The sequence below is a fragment of the Ammospiza caudacuta genome, chromosome 9 (assembly GCF_027887145.1).
Source record: "Ammospiza caudacuta isolate bAmmCau1 chromosome 9, bAmmCau1.pri, whole genome shotgun sequence".
Taxonomy (NCBI): Eukaryota; Metazoa; Chordata; class Aves; order Passeriformes; family Passerellidae; genus Ammospiza; species Ammospiza caudacuta.
The window spans coordinates 22990005-23007598 of record NC_080601.1 but is presented as its reverse complement, the minus strand read 5'-3'; the positions used below and the strand labels follow the sequence as shown (position 1 = coordinate 23007598).

Genomic DNA, 17594 nt, shown 5'->3' with positions numbered 1-17594 from the left:
CAAATCCCAAGCCATAAACCAAAATACCTTCCCCCACAAATTAAACTGTGGCATTCAATGTCATAGGCAGTGACATAGGTGACAATAATACAGCATTCAGAAAGTCAAACATGGATAAATTACATTAAAAAAAAATTCTATCACTTTAGTACTGAACAAAATTGCTCTTTATTAGGGAAAAGAAGAGTCTTTGCACTTCTGTGAGAAACATCTGGTTGTAACCATTTGGGATGAAAAGCCAAGCAGCTGAATAATGACTGTGCTCCAGTATTGCATTTCCTATTTTCAGTTCTTGAGACACAGTGCTCAGAAATTAGCTCAACTTTGTTGCTGAGGTCCACAAAACAAAATATATAAGATTTACATATGCCACAGCCATTTAGAAGCATTTACAATACTGAGAATGTGAACATGGAGAAAATCTGTAAAATACCAGCAACATAATTCCCTGAAATTATGTCAACATTTTAAAAAATTTGGCAAACAATTTGCAAGCACTTGAGAATGTAATTGCACAACTCAGGCTGACTTCAGCTATGTAAGTCATGACAGAAGTAGATTCCCATGGGAAGATCAGAACTCAGCTTTTTATAAGCCTATTATTAAGCTTTGAGTATTAGAGCTGTAGGAATATTAGTAGCAAAGTACCTTATGATTAAGCAGGTAATAGTACTGTCCTGTGAAGGAGTAATTTCTAAACCAAAGAAACAGATCAACAATTTTGGGAAAACTAACAAACAAACAATTCCCCTTGTCACAGTTTCCAAAAACCTGTGTAATTTGAAACCCTTATCCTGCCCTCTTTTTTCCCCCATATACAATAACATAAAGATACTGCCCATTCAGGAAAATCACCATGCCTATGTTGCTCCAAAGTGTGAAACAAAGAAGAAAAATGATAAATCTGGAACAGAAAATTTAATTGCACATGTGAATATGTAAATTTTCTGACAGACAGACTACTACTAAAAAGAGAGCATCCTTTTAATGTTTACACTTGAAGGCATTAGCTACATGGATTATAGATTGCAATCACAAATAAAAATCCTCTGCTTCTAAATAATTCATGTTCACTGACACAAGTCCAGTCTTAAATCTTATCATTAACTTTTTCTTAGCATTATTTAAGATAACAATGAGTCCTTAAAACTAAACTCACTTCAAGGCTGAGACCAAGAAAAAATATGTGGTACAACAGCTGCTAGAAAAGCTTTGCCTTTTTATACAGGGTTCTGGACTATATCAAACTGCAACAGCACTATGCTAATCATATTTTATTAGCTTGAACCAAATTGGAAATGAATGTTTGTTCCAAAATTACAACTCATTTCAGAATTTCTGTAAAATGATTTTGAGAGCAGTGATGCAATCGGAGGATCTAAGAGTAAGAAAAATGGAAGCTAATTTCTACTGTTTATCAAAAAATCTTATGGGTGTGGTTGTGACTTCATCCAAAAGTTGTATAAATGCAATTAAGCACAATTGCAAAATAATAACTTAAAGAATGATATGAACTGCAAAAACCTGGCAAGACTATTACAAATAAATTATGCCATAGAGATATCACTCTATACAGCCAGAGCTCCCTTGAGCCAGTAAATTGCAAGGGTCCTTCCTTTTCTGAGAATACCTGATAGCCTTCCTTGCTCCTGCACTCAGAGCAGGCAGCCAGAAGCTGCCCTTGGAAGAAGAGAACGAGCTCCAGTCACGCCTCAACAGAAACAATTTCCTTGAAGTACAGCCACAGACCAGAGGCGTTCCTCTCAGTGACAAGGACAACTCAGCAAGGTCTGGAGGGCAGCAGCTTGTGCATGTCAGAACATTCCCACTTTTGCTGGTATTTCAGAGGGAGTAATCAGCTTGTGTGTGTCATCAAACCTGAGCTCACTTAGCGTCCACTTGCTGGGAGCCAGGAACAGATTGCAGAGGTCAGCACACGCCGCAAAAGCTTGGTCAGCCCATTCCTAGGGGGCTGCCACTCTGGCACTGTTCACAGGATCTGAGCTAGCTGAGGTTACAGAGACATAAAAATAACCATTTGGAGTTAGACCTGGGCTAGTGTGCTCCAGTGTCCTGCCTGCTTGGTGATGCTTATTAGAAAACCCAACAATATGGAATTACAACACTATGATTTCCCAGTATACCCTCTCAGCCTCCTGCAAGAAAGGAAAACAAACCCTGCTTCTTTCCTTAAGGAGGCGATCTTGTGGACAGCAAATGCCCAGAATAGGTACATCCCTCATGCAAGGCAGCAGCAGGGTTTTTGCTCTAATGAGGAACGCTCTTCTGCATTGCGGCTCCTGGAGGTAATGAAGGAGCACTGACTCAATTAAAAAATCATGAAAAAAAAAAAGACCCCACTTATGTCTGTGACTCTGACAAAAGGGCTTTCAAATCTGTATTGAAGGTTTTCTTTCCTTAACAAAAGCTGGAGCTGCATTTCAGATCACTCCCCTTTGAACATACTGGTACAAGCAAACTGACAGGAGTGAGCTTGTTGGAATATGGTGAGAGGTGCACAGGCTGAATGATGTTGGTGTTTCATATGTTTGTCATAACTCTATATATACATACCAACATAAATATGCTTTATATTATAATGTAACAATAGAATAAATCATTCAGATATATAAAAATATATAAATGTGTTATAGAGTCCCAATGCACTAGTACTGAACCGTCACCTGTGAGAAGGTTATTTACATTTTATGTAATTTTTGTTCTGGAGAAAAGTAGAAGCTAATGAAGAATAATCTCCTTCAAGTAAGGCATATAAACAATTGCTTAATAATTCATAGGAGTTGCTAGTAAGGAAGCATCCCCCTTCTTGCCCTGCAGAGCAGCCCCAGGCAGATAGCTTACAGAATAGGAAACATACTGTGTAAGTGCCAAGAAATGCAGCTGATTGAAATAGTTCTCTCCTTTTCCACGAAGAGAAACTATACATTCAGTCATTTCTACTGCTGTAAAAAGTCAGTTAAAGTGACAGTGACAAAATATAATTGAACAAATTATCTTCCTCTCAAAGTCAAAAAAGGGCATTATAGAACAGAACAAAAGAAGCAAAAATGGCAACGGTGAGCAATTTCCACTTTCCTTCACTCCTCCTAGGGAGCTCTGACCCTCAATGGCACTCAAGCTGTACTTCTGTTTTCTGATTTTTGTACTGTACTGCCAGAAATCTCTGGAAAGTCACCACCACAAACTTTAAGATTACATAATATTTTGTATCTCCTTTGTTTTTTTTTCTCTCCATGGTGCTTCATGTTATGAACAAGAAAGAAATACTCCCTCTTGTCTGCTCCTAATTCTCTAACTGAGTAACTTAAAAGGAGTATGTATTTTATGATTGCATAATTTCTACTCAAGCAGGTTGCAGAATGGTAACTGATAACCTTCTGCCTATTCCTGTTTTTTCTATCTGTGTTTCAAAGACTATCTGCCCTTCCCTCTTTCAAGCCCTTTGGCTTTAGTAGCTGCGTGGAACAAGCTTTTATAGTAATTTCAGTTATACATAGTGGCAACTAAATAACAGGAAAAATTATTTCCAAGATTTCCAAGAACCTCTCCAAGAGAGAGGTAGAAAAAAAGAAGCGTTACCAAAGAAAAGCTACCAAAATTCCCAAACATGTTTTTTTTTGAAAGATCCAGAAATTGGGATAGATTGGGGAAAGAATTTTAAATGAAAAATATGTTTGGGACTTATATTGTTGAAACTCCAAATTTAGATATTTCAAAATGAAGCACTGTATTTTGGAAAGATCTAAATTTAAGAAACCACTGGGAGGAGATGCTTACCAGAAGAAGAACCTACCCAAGGCAGTACATGCATAAATTCTAGCATGCTCATTTCTTCTTTTTCATAATCATATGCCATCAATTTTTGATTTTTTTTCCTGGATTCCTTTTAAAGTTTCTGGTATTTTCCTTCTTTTTTTCCACTGTGCATCACTGACTGATCTTAATCTTTATGAGTAACAACTTATTCAAAGGGAACCGATCTTTACTCAGTTTTATGGCTAATCTGATAACTCATAACTAAAAATAGTACTGACACATCAGGAAGTGCAGTGAGGCAAAGAGAACATGCCAAGATTGCATTCACTGCATAAATGGCTCCAATAAACAACTGGAATTGTAAGAATTCCTGTCCTGGAAGTTTTTTATGTATAGTGAGTACTCAGATACCTCCAATCCACGAAATGAGACAATATGCCTGAATAAAACCCCACCCACAATTCTTTTGCCAGAAAGGAGACTTTTCTAAATTCAGACTTTCACACTGGTTGCCTTGCCAAGTTTATATTGAAAATATAGATTCTCCTAAAGAAGTAGAAATAAAAACCTTGTGTATGTTTTATCAAGCACTGCCAGTTTGAAACATTAGGAATTCTGTTCATTACCTGCACTGTATCACTGCATAAACTAAGAACATACCTGACATGGAGGAGTTACACCTGAGAGAAAGGCACACAGGCTGTGTAAATACACATTTATTGTTAAAAACTCCTTTCACTGAGAATAGCATGATATACTTGTAACAATCTATAAAACTTCACTGCAGTACAACAGCAAGTGCTGCTGCTTCCTCAGAGTAGCAGGCCAAGGCCTGAATGCCACCCATCACCACAGTGCTTACAAAACTTATTACAGTTTTGGCCTGTGGCAAATACAAATGATCCACAAACCAGTGCACTGCTGTTCGTTTTCTTTTCCAAAAGTGAGTTCTTTCCCAAGAGTGAGTGAACTACAGTTCACTCTATTGGTTTGCTTAGATGTTTGTTTTCTTTGGTGGAAATAAAATGAAAGAAAAAGGAAGAATAACACAGATTTTTCATTAGGTGAGTAAAAGAAAATATGTTTTCGTCCAAGATGTATTGGAATAACAGCCTTTTCCATGTGCTTAAAGAGAATTTAAAAATTGCATAACTTTTTAAAGATCACCATCTAAATTTGCATAAGCTCTGCAGACATTCATGTGAAATACAAGAATGAAAACACTGTGGTCTTCAGAGTACATAGAAATTATTTTTAATTTATCCTTCCAGGAATACTAGCTACAGAGACTTGATTGCTTAGCAAGCAGTGCAGTTAAGCCATCTGAGGACAGAAGCATGACCTTTATGTGACCAAAGTCAGCTAAGCAGTATACCTTTAATACTGGATTGAAAGCACCCTAACAAGTATAGAAGCAGAATTCTAATATTGTCCTGCTTATCCATTATTTTTCAATTCTTCAGAAGTAAAGAAAATAAATTCTTCCATTCTGGAGACCCCAGAACTTTTTTTACTTCCTACTTCTACTGAATTTACCTATCTCAATACTTTCGGTTTCCTGAAGAGCAACTGCTAGTAGTGCAATCTGGAAAATGCAGTTAAAAAGAGCCTCAGGGTATCTCCCTTATATTGACCATTACTGCAGGATTCCCTATTATTTCAACGTTCCACCCCATCTCCTGTTTTATAATACTATTCATTACAACCACCAGCTCAGGAAGAAGAAAACTGTGATACTTGGAACATACTGTGACACAAGATTAAAATGTTTGTACAACAGTCCTATATATACATGCAGAAGCAATTAGTGGTGATGGCAAAACCTGGGCTCATTCACCATCCACCTTAACAGGGAAGCTGAAAAGTACAGGTCTCTTCTAACACCTGAGGAGGACATGAAACCCACTAAGACAGACTGGAATTTTGATGGGGAGGCAGGAGCTCATACGGATCACATTTTCACTGTGCTGAAAGACTACAAGTTTTCATTCATCTTAAACATAACTTTTGTTTTAAAGTTTTTTTTTAATGTGTTTGAACACAGGAGCATGTTGCCCAGGGAGGTGGTGCAGTCTCCATCCTTGGAGATATTCAAAGTCCCAACAGAGAGAGAATCTTGAACTCTAGCTGACCCCACTTCGAGCAGGGGAGGGTGGAGCAGATGACCTCTCAGGGCACCAGATGTGCCATCAGTCTCAGCTATTCTGATTCCCAAACAGCTCTGGGTTGGACAGAAGTTTGAATGAATGACCAGGACAATGAAAATCCTTGGTGCTGCAATAATCATCTGTTTTATGGCACTCAGGTGCAGAGGTAAATGGTTATTACAATGCACTTAAGAGTTGGATCCATTTCAGAAGCTGAGAAAGTAATGCTTATCTGTTTTTTTGCTAAATCTTTTCAGAAGGAAAGGAAACCATGCAAGTTTATTATTTATTTTGTTACTTCACATTAGTCTGTATTTCTTTGGATGAAATTTTGCCCGACAACTTTAAAAAATTGGTTTTACAGAATTGGCATTTTTACAGAATAAGTGTCATTGATATGGACTACTATTTTGATTTAAGTCTACTACTTTTATAGCTTAAGCAGTACCTAACAGTGCTGACACAGCTATGCTCAGATGAAACTGGGATAGATGTCGCCAGGGTGTTCCACATACCAGGAATCTTGATGCCTTTCCTGCTGGAGCTCTGCAGAGCTCTTAGTGCTGCCCTCAGGAGAGGTGAGTAAGGGCCACCTCAGCCCTCAGTTTATATTATTTAGTTCTCACTAAACTTCCAAGAGCAGCAGTGTTCCAAAAAGCTTATTAGAATATATCAGCAGTGGATAAAAGAAGTTTTGTGATAATGGATAAAGTTATAATCTCTTAGAAAAGTCCCATGGTTCTCCACAAAACTTACTTAATTGCTTTGTCATTTGTGCTTGTTAGTGTTTCTGGAAAGCCACTCTGAGGAGTCAGAAACAGCATTTGCAGGGGGGGAGATGGAAACCAAAGGGTCCCTTATGAGGCACACAGACCAGCGACTCATTACAGGACTTTCAGTACCTGCCAGGCCTGTACCTCAACCTGCAGGGAAATACTGGATTGTTCCTGGCATTTACAGTGACAAAACCTGTGCCTGAATTCTAGATGACAATATTCTTCCTTTGGAAAGAGCAGCCTCTGAAAGCTCTATGTGTGGAGAGGGGTGACTGTGCAGGAGCTGGCTCGCTTTCTGCACTTATGGAAACCAAATAAATGCATTTCTAGCTGGTGCTGCAGTTACATTTCAATGATCAAATTGCCCATGCTTACTAAAGCCTTTTCTTATGGAGTTTGCACTCAGCAAAGACATTATAGGTGATGTGCTGGAGAAAGGAACAGCCAGTTCTGGGCACAGTATCACAGAGATGAGACTTAATCTGTACTTGAAAAAGCTGCATTAGACATTGACCTGCACATTTATGCAGGTACTTAATTTTCCAATCTAGGGCAGCATGCCTGCAAATTACATTTGCCTGCTGCTTAGTTTGGGCAGCTGCAACTGCTCTGTTTCCTTGTTCAGGGAAGAGGGTTGTACTTTACAAGGAGAACTTGGAAGCTCTCAAGCTGAGACAAGCCTGGCAGTTTGACCAGGAGCAAACAGAACACTTCATGTATCTTGGCATAAACAAACACTGCCCTCAGATGTTCCCTTTCAAAACCAGACACGGAGGGGTACGGAGGGGGTTGTTGCAGTCTCTTTGAAACTCTCAACAGCTCAGCACTTGGCACTTTAAAAAAATTTACTATTATAAAATAAATATATAATCTACACATTTTAAGAAATAGCCAGAAATTGTAAGAACTCATTAAAATTTGTTCTGTGTCTGTACTGTGGACCATGTTTAGGCTCTGGTTTTGTTCACTGAAGATGAGCTAGCCAGCTGCTCCTGCTGTTACTGACTCCAAAGGCGCCTCACCCAGCGACTGTGCAGCCAGCCACAAAAATTGGGGCGTGTTCTGCTGCACCCCCAGGGCCCAGGGGATGGGCCAGGTGTTCCCCTGAGACACCTGTGGGATCAGCAGCCTGGGATGGCTGCTGAGAGAGAATCCCCAGTGCTCTTCCACCAAAACTCGTCTGGGGAAGGACAGCTCTAACTTTGTGTTGGTGATTCACGGAACAGCGGCCTGTGAAAGCTGCCTTGAAGTGCAGGGAAGTGTAAGTTTCTTCAGAAAGCAGCAGGCTGCCAGGTTTATTTGCACCTTTCTCTCTAAATTAAACTCCGATTAATAGATAAGTGCATTAAGAAAAAGTAACTTCTTAATTAAGAGAAATTTGGGAAATTTTGTGTCTCCAGAGAAAATATTAAAGCTTTCAGTATAGACTTTGTAGAGAGCTATGTTGACAGGAAATGTAACACAGGTTGTTCATAAATACTGCAGCATATATTTAATTATTTTCTTGGTTTATAGCAACAGAAGTTCAGATAATGTAAATATTTAGAAATAATTCTGATTTCAACACAACCTTATTAATTGATTTCTCTTATTTTAATAATTGATATAGCACATCTAATTTTTAGTTAAGAACAATTTGTGAAACAATTCTGGTCATATTAATCAACTGCTGGCTCAAGATAATGAAATACTTACAGCCTCTGGTGGGTTAGCATGGACTATAAAATGTGCTAAATTAGAGACACCAAAAGCTTGAAATAGCTTTTATGAGGTAGCTTGAGGGAAAACCTAAAATCGTTTGTAGGAAATAGCTTTTATCTACCTTTTGGCATTCATTTTGCTAAAGCTGTAGATTACATTTCCCTTTGTTAAGAATAAAGAAATAAACAGGGATTAATTTATGCAGCTAAGAGATTAATGTGAGCACAAATCTTTCCTTTTAATAGAAATTCCTCCCATTTTAATTATTGATAACAGTTCAACTTGCTCGAAAGGGGAAAAAATAGCATTTTAAATTTATTCTGCTTCTTTTACTCTGCACTTTTTTATGGGTGAGGAAAAAGAACTACTCCTGTTTTTCTCTCTACCCTTTCCGATTCCCCTGCCCAAAGGCACCGGCAGCATTGCTTTCTTAGGGAAAATATCCAAGGAGGTGGCTACATTTCTGTACCTCACTAACAATCCTGACTGAACTGCCCACCAGGTTCGCATCTTCATTTTCACCCGGAGCAGGCAGCAGCTCTGGCAGGGAGCGATGCGCTGTCCCTGCTCACTGACACGGCAGCACTGACGGGGGCACCGGGGCTATCCCGGCTCTTCCACGGGGCGCGGAGCGGGTCCAGGGAGGTCCCACGGTGACAGCCGGGCCAGGCGAGGCTGCGGCCGCTGCACTATCTCGGGGCACTATCTCGGGGCAGTATCTCGGGGCAGTATGTGGGTGCACTATGTGGGTGCAGTATCTCGGGGCAGTATGTGGGTGCACTATGTGGGTGCAGTATCTCGGGGCACTATGTGGGTGCAGTGTCCGGGCGATGGGCCCGGCCAGGCTGAGCTGAGCTGAGGGGTCAGTGCCGCGGGCACACACAGCGCTGCTTTCACTTTGGGCGCGCAAATGACGCAACGACGCCCCCAAAATAACTTCGCGTCACCTTTCCCCAGTGTTTTATCTCTTCTGCTCGCAAACAGCCGCGGCCTGCGCGGCCCCCTCCGCTCTCCGGCGGGGTCAGAGCTCCCCCTCCCGAGGCACCATGGCCTCGCTGCTCCCCGGCACCGCTCCCGCTGCCCTCGCCGGGTGTCTCTCCCGGGGACGCCAGGAAGGAAGCGGCGGGGCGCTGCCTCCTGTCCCGGCAGGGGCGCTCCGCCGCCGCCCGGCTCGCAGGCAGGTACCGGCCGCGGGAGGGCCGGGCCGCCCGGGCGGTTCCAGGCGGGGCCTGGCAGGGGGTGGCGGAGCCGGGACCCGGTGCAGCCTCCCCCGCGGGTGCTCGGCGCTGCGGGCGGGTGGGGGGAAGGCGGCGGGCGGCGCTGGGCGGCCGCACCGCATGCGCAGGAGGGCAGGTGTCGCCGGCAGCCGACGAGCCGGGAGCATCGCGGCAGCTCCGCGTCCTCATGGTGCTGTGTCAGGGCGGAGAGGGCGACGCTGCTCCGGCAGCGGGCGGGCAGGAGCCGGAGGTGCCGCCGGGCCGGGAGGACGGGCCGGGTGCGGTGCAGCCGTGCCCGGCGCCCGGCGTCGAGGCGGCGGGTGCCGAGGAGCGCCGCGCTTGTGGCTGCTGCTCGGGCATGTCCTGGCCGTTCTGCTGCGAGGCACCTGGTGAGGAGAGAGAGTCGGGCAGGGGAGCAGCGTCGTCCCGGCAGGGCTGCCCGCTCTCGGGGTGACATTGCCGGGCCACGGGGGATTAAGAGGCGGCCCGAGGGCATCGGGCCGTCCGCACGTGGCGGCGGGGCGGGGAGCGGCCTCGGGCGGCTGCAGAGGGCGCCCGGCATCGGTGCCCGCCCCGCCGGCGGCAGGAGCCGCTTCGCCGCTTCCGAGCCGTCCCCGGCGGCGGCAGCTCGCACCTGGTGCCCGCGGGTCACCTGCGAGCGGGTTCGGCCTCGCCCTCGTCCTCCCGTCCTCTTGAGCGGACAGGCCGGCCCCGGTGAGGGAATCAACTGGCCGGCAGCACGTCCTGCTCCGTGCCCCTGTGCCTGTGTGCCGGGCGCGGCTCGGCCGGGTGCCCGGTGCCCCCCGCCCCGGGAGCGGGCACAGCGCCGGCACCGCTCACCCCCAGGGCCGGGCGGCTCTGTCGCCTTTGTGAGAACCTCGGGAGCGGTTATTCCTCGGGAAAACAGTACTTCCTGTTTTTAAAGTTTTAAAGACTTGACCGGTTTGGATAAATAGAGGTGCCTTCTGCCTGTGTGAACTTCTGACACTATAAATGCATTTGAGAGCGTGCTTTAGGTGGTCCACGTACTTGGGACTGTGATTTCTGATAAAGCCACAAATTGATAAAGCCACAAACGTGTTGGGAAATATGTAACATGTAGGTTTAAAGTGGAGTTGTCTTAAAACATAAATGCCACCTTAAAATAATTTCTGAAGTTATCTGGAGTACTTTTTTTAAAACAACTTCACTGAAAATGTGTTTGCCATTAAAATGACTGTAATTGACTTTCCAGCAGAAAATAGATATGTTGGTGAGCTGTGAGAGGCCAGAGTCCTTCATCAGTGAAATTCACATTAGTGTCACTTACAAACCAAAGCTTGGGGGGAAAAAACCCAGTGTTTGAAATCCTGAGAAACTTTGATTAATTAACCAGAAAGAGTACTTCGGTTTTGGGTTGTCTGCCTCACAAAATTGTTGACTGAGGTGATGACTGAAGACTATGAATCACCCCTAGATCTTGTCTGCATGACCATGATTAGTTCCAATGCAGGCTGTTGTGCTCCTGGCACTTTACACAAGTCAAAGAGAGCTTTTCTGCTTTTTATAACTTGGGGAATCTTCTGCCTTTCCTGAAGGTCTAAGACAATCATCATCTCACTGACTATCTTTCCCAAAGCCATTACTCTTCTGCCTCTCCTGCTATTCTTGAGATTCTTGTATGTGAGAAGTGTGATTTTTTTTTCATTGCATGCCTTTTGCAAGTGTAAAACTGTTTGCAACAAAGTACAGCATTAAAAACTCAATTAGAATTTACATCTAAAACAGGTCACAGTGGGGGGCATTTACCTATGACTTAAAACAGAAGTGGAAGATTGTTTGAAAGTATTATGTGTGGAGATGGCCAGGAAATAAAACTGGAAAACTAAATCTGTAGCCAGTCAAAAAAGGAGGACTTGGGTACTGCTTGAAATCTTTTGATTTTCAAGCTGCTACATTCTTTGAAACAAGCATGAGTGCTTGACTGTTTTGATGGTGTTAGGCTGGTATTTTGAGGCTTAATATTTTGTGGGGTGGGAATGTTATCTTAATGTAACTTCTCTCTAAAACTTACTTTGAAATAAGTACTCTTCAGAACTGCAGTTCTTGTTTTTGGTGGAAGAACTTAGATCATTTTATTTTTAAAAGGAAATAAAACACTTTCTTATTGCGCTAAGTTCATGCTTTGGCAATTCAAGATGTTGATGGTTTAAATTCTAGTATTACAAGATTCTAAAGATTCTGTTTTTGATAGGCTTGGTCTATTGGGTAGCTTACAGAAATTAGTTCCTTCTGATTTTTGTTTGTTCCTTACAATCCAAAGTTTAGTTTTGGATATAAGATCCTTTCAGTACATTTTGCTTTAATTTGATTGGTTTTCCATTTCAGCGCTTCCTTTATTTAGGTTGGCTTCATTCTGTAATAATCAGAGAAGCTATCATGCCTGAGATAAAAGTTAATAGTTCTGTTTGTGCTGTGTTCATCCCTAAGCCAGCCTGGGTTTGGATTTCCCATTTCAGTTATAAGCCAGTCTGATTCCTCTTGTTTCAATATTAGTGACTGTTAATTTTGAAGTTCTGTTATGTGACTGTGTGGATTAAGCTATTACGTAGTTCATGGACACTTTTTAAACACTTTGTTTCATAGCTAGTAGGTGTCCTGGCCCAGTGTTGGTTTGTGGTAGTTTTTATAGTCAGTTTTATGTAAGAGGCTGTTGCTAAACAGAAATATTTCAAGTAGAAGCTGTAACTCTCAGCTGCAATGTGGCAGGATTCCTTGAGAAGTAAACCTTTTGCCTACTTCAGGTTGTGGTTGCTGTTGTAAAGCCTGGTCCCTAGGACTCCTGCCTGGAGTCTTCCCTTCTAGGCAGTAAGTAAGATGCACTTTCTCTGCCTTGAGTGCTGATCTCAAGGAAGATCAAAATGGTTTGTGACAAGTTTTGTTAATTTAAAAAAAAAAACCTCTCAAAACCATACTTAGTTGCTAAGCAACTCGCAGCAGTAGCCACCTGATGGTGTTTTGGAGGATCCATAAGGCTCACAGGCTGCCACACTAATGTGAGATGAGGCACCCTTTTATCAAAACACTGCCTCTGGGACATGGAGTTCTTGCTCCTATCTTTAGAGGGAGTTGCAGAAGAAAAGGTAGCTCCCAGTGTTTTATGCAGGTAGAGAAAAAAGAAAGAGATAGTGAGGTGACATCCCACTCAAATTTTTAGATGGGTTCTGTTTTCCTTGGTGTTCACATCTAGGTTCAGTGGAAATACTGTTCCTTTTATGCAACAAAGCAATAATAAAAAAGGCTGATTTCTTTGGAGATTGCTGCTGCTGACTTCAACACAGTTCTCTGTCTGTCTCACAGTTCTCCCTCTCCTTGCTTACTTTTTTTTTTTTTTTTAATCAGTGTGGAGAAAATGAGTGGAACGAGGAAGAGTATGTTGTTGAAGAGAGCCTGAGGCAGTGACAAAACTTGAATAGAAACATTAGACTTGGGAAACTTTCAGGAAGGGGAAGTCTGATAAATAAGCATAAACTAAGGTCTTCATGGAATTATGATAAATACCAGGCCTTTGATGTTCTAACATTAGTTACTTAAATTTATTCTGCTTAAAAATCTGTATTTGATGCCTATTTGAAGAAAATATTTGGATTCTTACAGCGAGATAAAAATGTTATCGGTCTTGGTCAAATTTAGGGTGATTTAGTTGCAAAATAAACATGAGGTATAATAAAAATGAACTTCTGTACAGAGATTTTATATTGTGTATTTGTGAGAAAGGAAATTAACTTTTGCTTAGGAACCTTAGTTAACTAAGAAGCTGATTCCCAAGATAATAGTTTCAGAGTCTGACCATGGACTGTTTTGTAGTCAGTTACATTTGTTGGTTCCTGGGCAGAATTGTGACTAGTCCCTATATAAATCACCCGTACTAGTTGATATCTACAAGAAGTTAAGTCTGCTATCTCGTGTAGAACTGCAGTGTTATGTATCTCTGTACACTGCAGTGTACACTGCAGTGTACAGAGCTCTCTGATCAGAAAAGTCTTCTAATAGATCCTTATTAACTGCAGTTTTATCTGTTTCAGGGGCAAAGAAGAAAGCTGCGTGCCCAGGACTTGGTCTGTTTTATACCATACTGTCTGCCTTCCTTTTCTCAGTGGCCTCTTTACTTCTTAAAAAAATTGAAGACGTACATTCAGTGGAAGTGAGTGCATTTCGATGTGTTTTCCAAATGGCATTTGTTCTTCCTGGTTTAATATACTACAAGTAAGTGTAAAAATGTTTAAATTTCAAGTTATTTCTTAAAACTAGATCTAGAATTATCACTCACTTAAATATGATTGCAATGCAGTGGTATTTTAGTTTGGACGTCAGTTGCATAACTGCATTATTTTAGATTAGTTGGTCGTTTCTTAATATGATTCAGAAAACTGAAAATCCTTGACTCCCTGAATGGTAGAGGCTTCTACTAGGATTATTGTATCAAATGCTTTGATTTCCACAAAGGGGTGATCTTAAAAAAACAGAAGATAATTTGTGGATACTATTGAGTTATTTTGGAAGTGAAAAATTAATCACTAGAAGAACAGGTTCTGAACTCTGAATGTGATTGGGGGTCATGATGGAAATAAGCTGGTCTGTGATCAGACAGTTAAGAATATTTGGGTATTAAACTCCTTTGACTAGAAAGGTATATACCATACTTAAATATGTTTGGATGTTAGTCATGAAATAAGCAAGGTAGTGACATTAATATAACATTTCTGTTTTTCAGAACAGGGTTTTTGGGACCAAAAGGTAAAAGAATTTTTCTTTTCTTCCGAGGATTCCTTGGCTCTACTGCAATGGTTCTTCTCTACTATGCTTACCAAGTCATGCCACTAGCTGATGCCACTGTTATAACTTTTACCAGTCCTGTTTTTACGTCATTGCTGGCATGGATCTTTCTCAAAGAGAAATACAGCCTTTGGGATGTTCTGTTCACTCTCTTTGCAGTCACCGGAGTGATTCTTATTGCCAGACCACCATTTCTGTTTGGCTCACGTGTTACAGGGATTGAAGGAAGTTACTCAGATCACCTTAAAGGAACTATAGCAGCGATTGCAAGCACGTTATCTGCAGCTTCGACTATTGTTATACTAAGGAAGGTGGGAAAGTCTGTGCATTATTTTTTGTCAATTTGGTATTATGCAGTCATTGGATTAATTGGATGTGTTATAGCATTGTTTGTTTTGAATGAATGGCGTTTACCACATTGTGGTAGAGATAGGGTTTTTCTAATATTAATAGGCTTGTTAGGGTTGGGGGGTCAGATATTTCTCACAAAAGCATTACAGATAGAGAAAGCTGGACCTGTGTCAATAATGAGAACAATGGATGTGGTGTTTGCTTTTATTTTACAAGTTCTTTTTCTCAATCATATACCAACTTGGTGGACTGTGGGTGGTGCCCTTTGTGTAGTAGCCAGTAGTTCCGGAACCGCCATTCGTAAGTGGAGACACAGTGTGAAAAAAGCCAAACAGAGGGAAATCTGACAATACAGACACCAATTCACTACAGAAACAAGCAATCTTGAAAGAAATATAAATACAATATTTATTTTTATTTATTTAAATATCCCATTTACCAAATTGTAGTACCAAATTATATCCAGTAAAATAAGTTGACTTTTTTTTTAACCAAAATCGAAGATGTTTTAGCAACTGATGAGGTATATACTTTCTTATATTTAGGTGTGCTAATATGGGCAGTAGAAAGATACTTCAAAGATGTTGCTTCCTTTCAGAATTGTACAATATTTATTTTCCTAAAGTTCCTGGCTCTCCACTTAGACTCTATTTTTCAGAGCAGTGGAAATAAGTCTCCCAGACTTAATAATATTCTGTGCTTGATTACCACAGGGATTGCAGTACAAAAGTTGGAAGAGAATTAAGAGTTGATAATCCTTAAACAACCAGCTCTTATAGAATAGATAAAACTTGTACTTCTATAAGCTTTCTAATTATTATTTTGCACAAAGAGATGCCAAATGTGGATTTAATTCGGATTCTAAAAAAACAAAAGTGATTTCATTTTTTCAAGTAATATCAAGAGAAAATTAACTTGGGAAAATTACCTATCAGCTTTGCTTTTTTTAAAAAAGTATTTTAAGTGTTTGCACTTATTTCACAGACATAGTGAAATATCCTAATCACCTATTTTTTTCACAAGTGATTTTCCCTGTAAACATATCTTTAGTTGCTGCAGTCTCAGTGATGAGAGACAACAGTTAATTCTATACCACACATAAATTAGCCCTTTCTTCTGGTAGGGACTGCTGCGCTGTAGCTGCACTTTTCTTTATTCTATGCAAAAGATTATATATTTTAGGTATTTAATATAGGTTATATTTTATGCTGCTTATGACTCTTTTCAGATCCTTCTATACAAAAGTTCTTTATGAGACCAAGTTTGAGTCTCCTTTGCCTTCATAAACTTAGAAGGATTTACATTAAAGCTTTTGCCTGTTTCCTAAGAATGTACAAGAGTGCAATGTAATTGCAGTTTCACAGAAAATGCAGGCTGGCCAAGGTCATACAGAGATTCTACAGAAGAGATTTGAGGAAAGCTTGGTGGAAGGGTGACACTATGCATACAAATCACATTCAGGCATCCACACTGCATCAGACAGTCCTAGTGGGCAACTTCAGTCCCACTTCTCATGCTGGCCCCTTTGAGTCTGCATTTATCACTTCTCTTGCACATCTCATTTTTGTAGGCTTTATTTTGAATGCAACAAATACTAAAGAAAAATAGTTTTATTACTGATCTTGGTGTCTTTCACATTTCAGGAGGACTAAGTGTTTAGTATTAGGAAGTGGAATTTTCCCAGGTTGAAACTTTTTGGTCTTATCTCAGTAAAGTTTAAAGAAAATTTTTATTGGAATCTTTTTGGTCCTTTGTATCTTGAGGAGGTTTTCAGTTACTTACTAAGTCTAAAGTTTTTCTAAAGAGAATGCTCTCTTCTATACATTTGATAGATGTTTTTTTCTAAATCACTAAATGTGGTGTACTTTTTTTTGATTTATAGATGTCTGGTCACATGTCTTTTCCTTTGCCAGTTAGCGTTGCATCCTGTCAGGGCAGATCCAGGGACTTCAATCCCAAAGGCATGGAATGTAAATAGTACTTTAGGGTCAAAGTATCATAATATACTGAGTCAGAAAGGGCCTGTCAGAATCATTGAGTCCAACTCCTGGCCCTGCACAGGACACCCAAAGGGTCACACCACATGCCTGAGAGCATTGTCCAAATGTTGCTTAAATCAGATAGGCTTGGTGCTGTGACTGCTTCCCTGGGGACCTTGTTCCAGTTCCCAGATATCCTCTGGATGAAGAACCTCTTCCTAATATCCAGCTTAAACTTCCCCTGACTCAGCTTAAGGGCCTTTACTTGAGTTCTGTCACTGACTACAGGGAAAAGAAATCAGCACCTGCCCCTCCACTTCCCCTTATGAGGATGCTGAAGACCTCAGTGAGGTGTCCCCTCAGTTTCTTCTTCTCCAGGGTGAACAGACCAAGTGACCTTAGCAACTCCTCATAAATCTTCCCCTGCAGACCCTTCACCATCTTCATGGCCCTGCATTAAGCTCTCTAATTTTTACCTTATGGCACCTAAAACTGCCCCCAGCACTCAGTGCAAGATGCAGAGCAGAGTGGGACAGTCCCCTCCCTCACCCAGCTGGCCATGCTGTGCCCGGTGCTGTGCCCGGTGCTATGCTGTGCCCAGTGCTGTGCCCAGTGCTGTGCCCAGTGCCGTGCTGTGCCCGGTGCCGTGCTGTGCCTGGTGCCCCCCAGGACACTCTTGGCCCTCCTGGCTGCCAGGGCACTGCTGACTCTTACTCACTCACCTTGCCATCCACCAGGCCTCCAAGATCCCTTTCTGTGGTGCTGCTCTCCAGCCTCTCATTCCCCAGTCTGTCTGTTGCCCCACCCCAGGTGCAGAATCTGTCACTTGAC

The 17594-nt window shown here is 41.7% G+C and overlaps 1 protein-coding gene across 1 annotated transcript; it reads left to right on the top strand.

Annotated features, from left to right (window-relative positions):
- Positions 1–9738: 9738 nt before the first annotated feature.
- SLC35G1 (solute carrier family 35 member G1) lies at positions 9739–17222 on the top strand. Its single transcript, XM_058810781.1, is given in 4 exon segments — positions 9739–9770; positions 9772–10007; positions 13683–13863; positions 14372–17222. Coding segments are annotated over 4 exon segments (1209 nt in total). The 3' UTR covers positions 15132–17222.
- Positions 17223–17594: the final 372 nt, after the last annotated feature.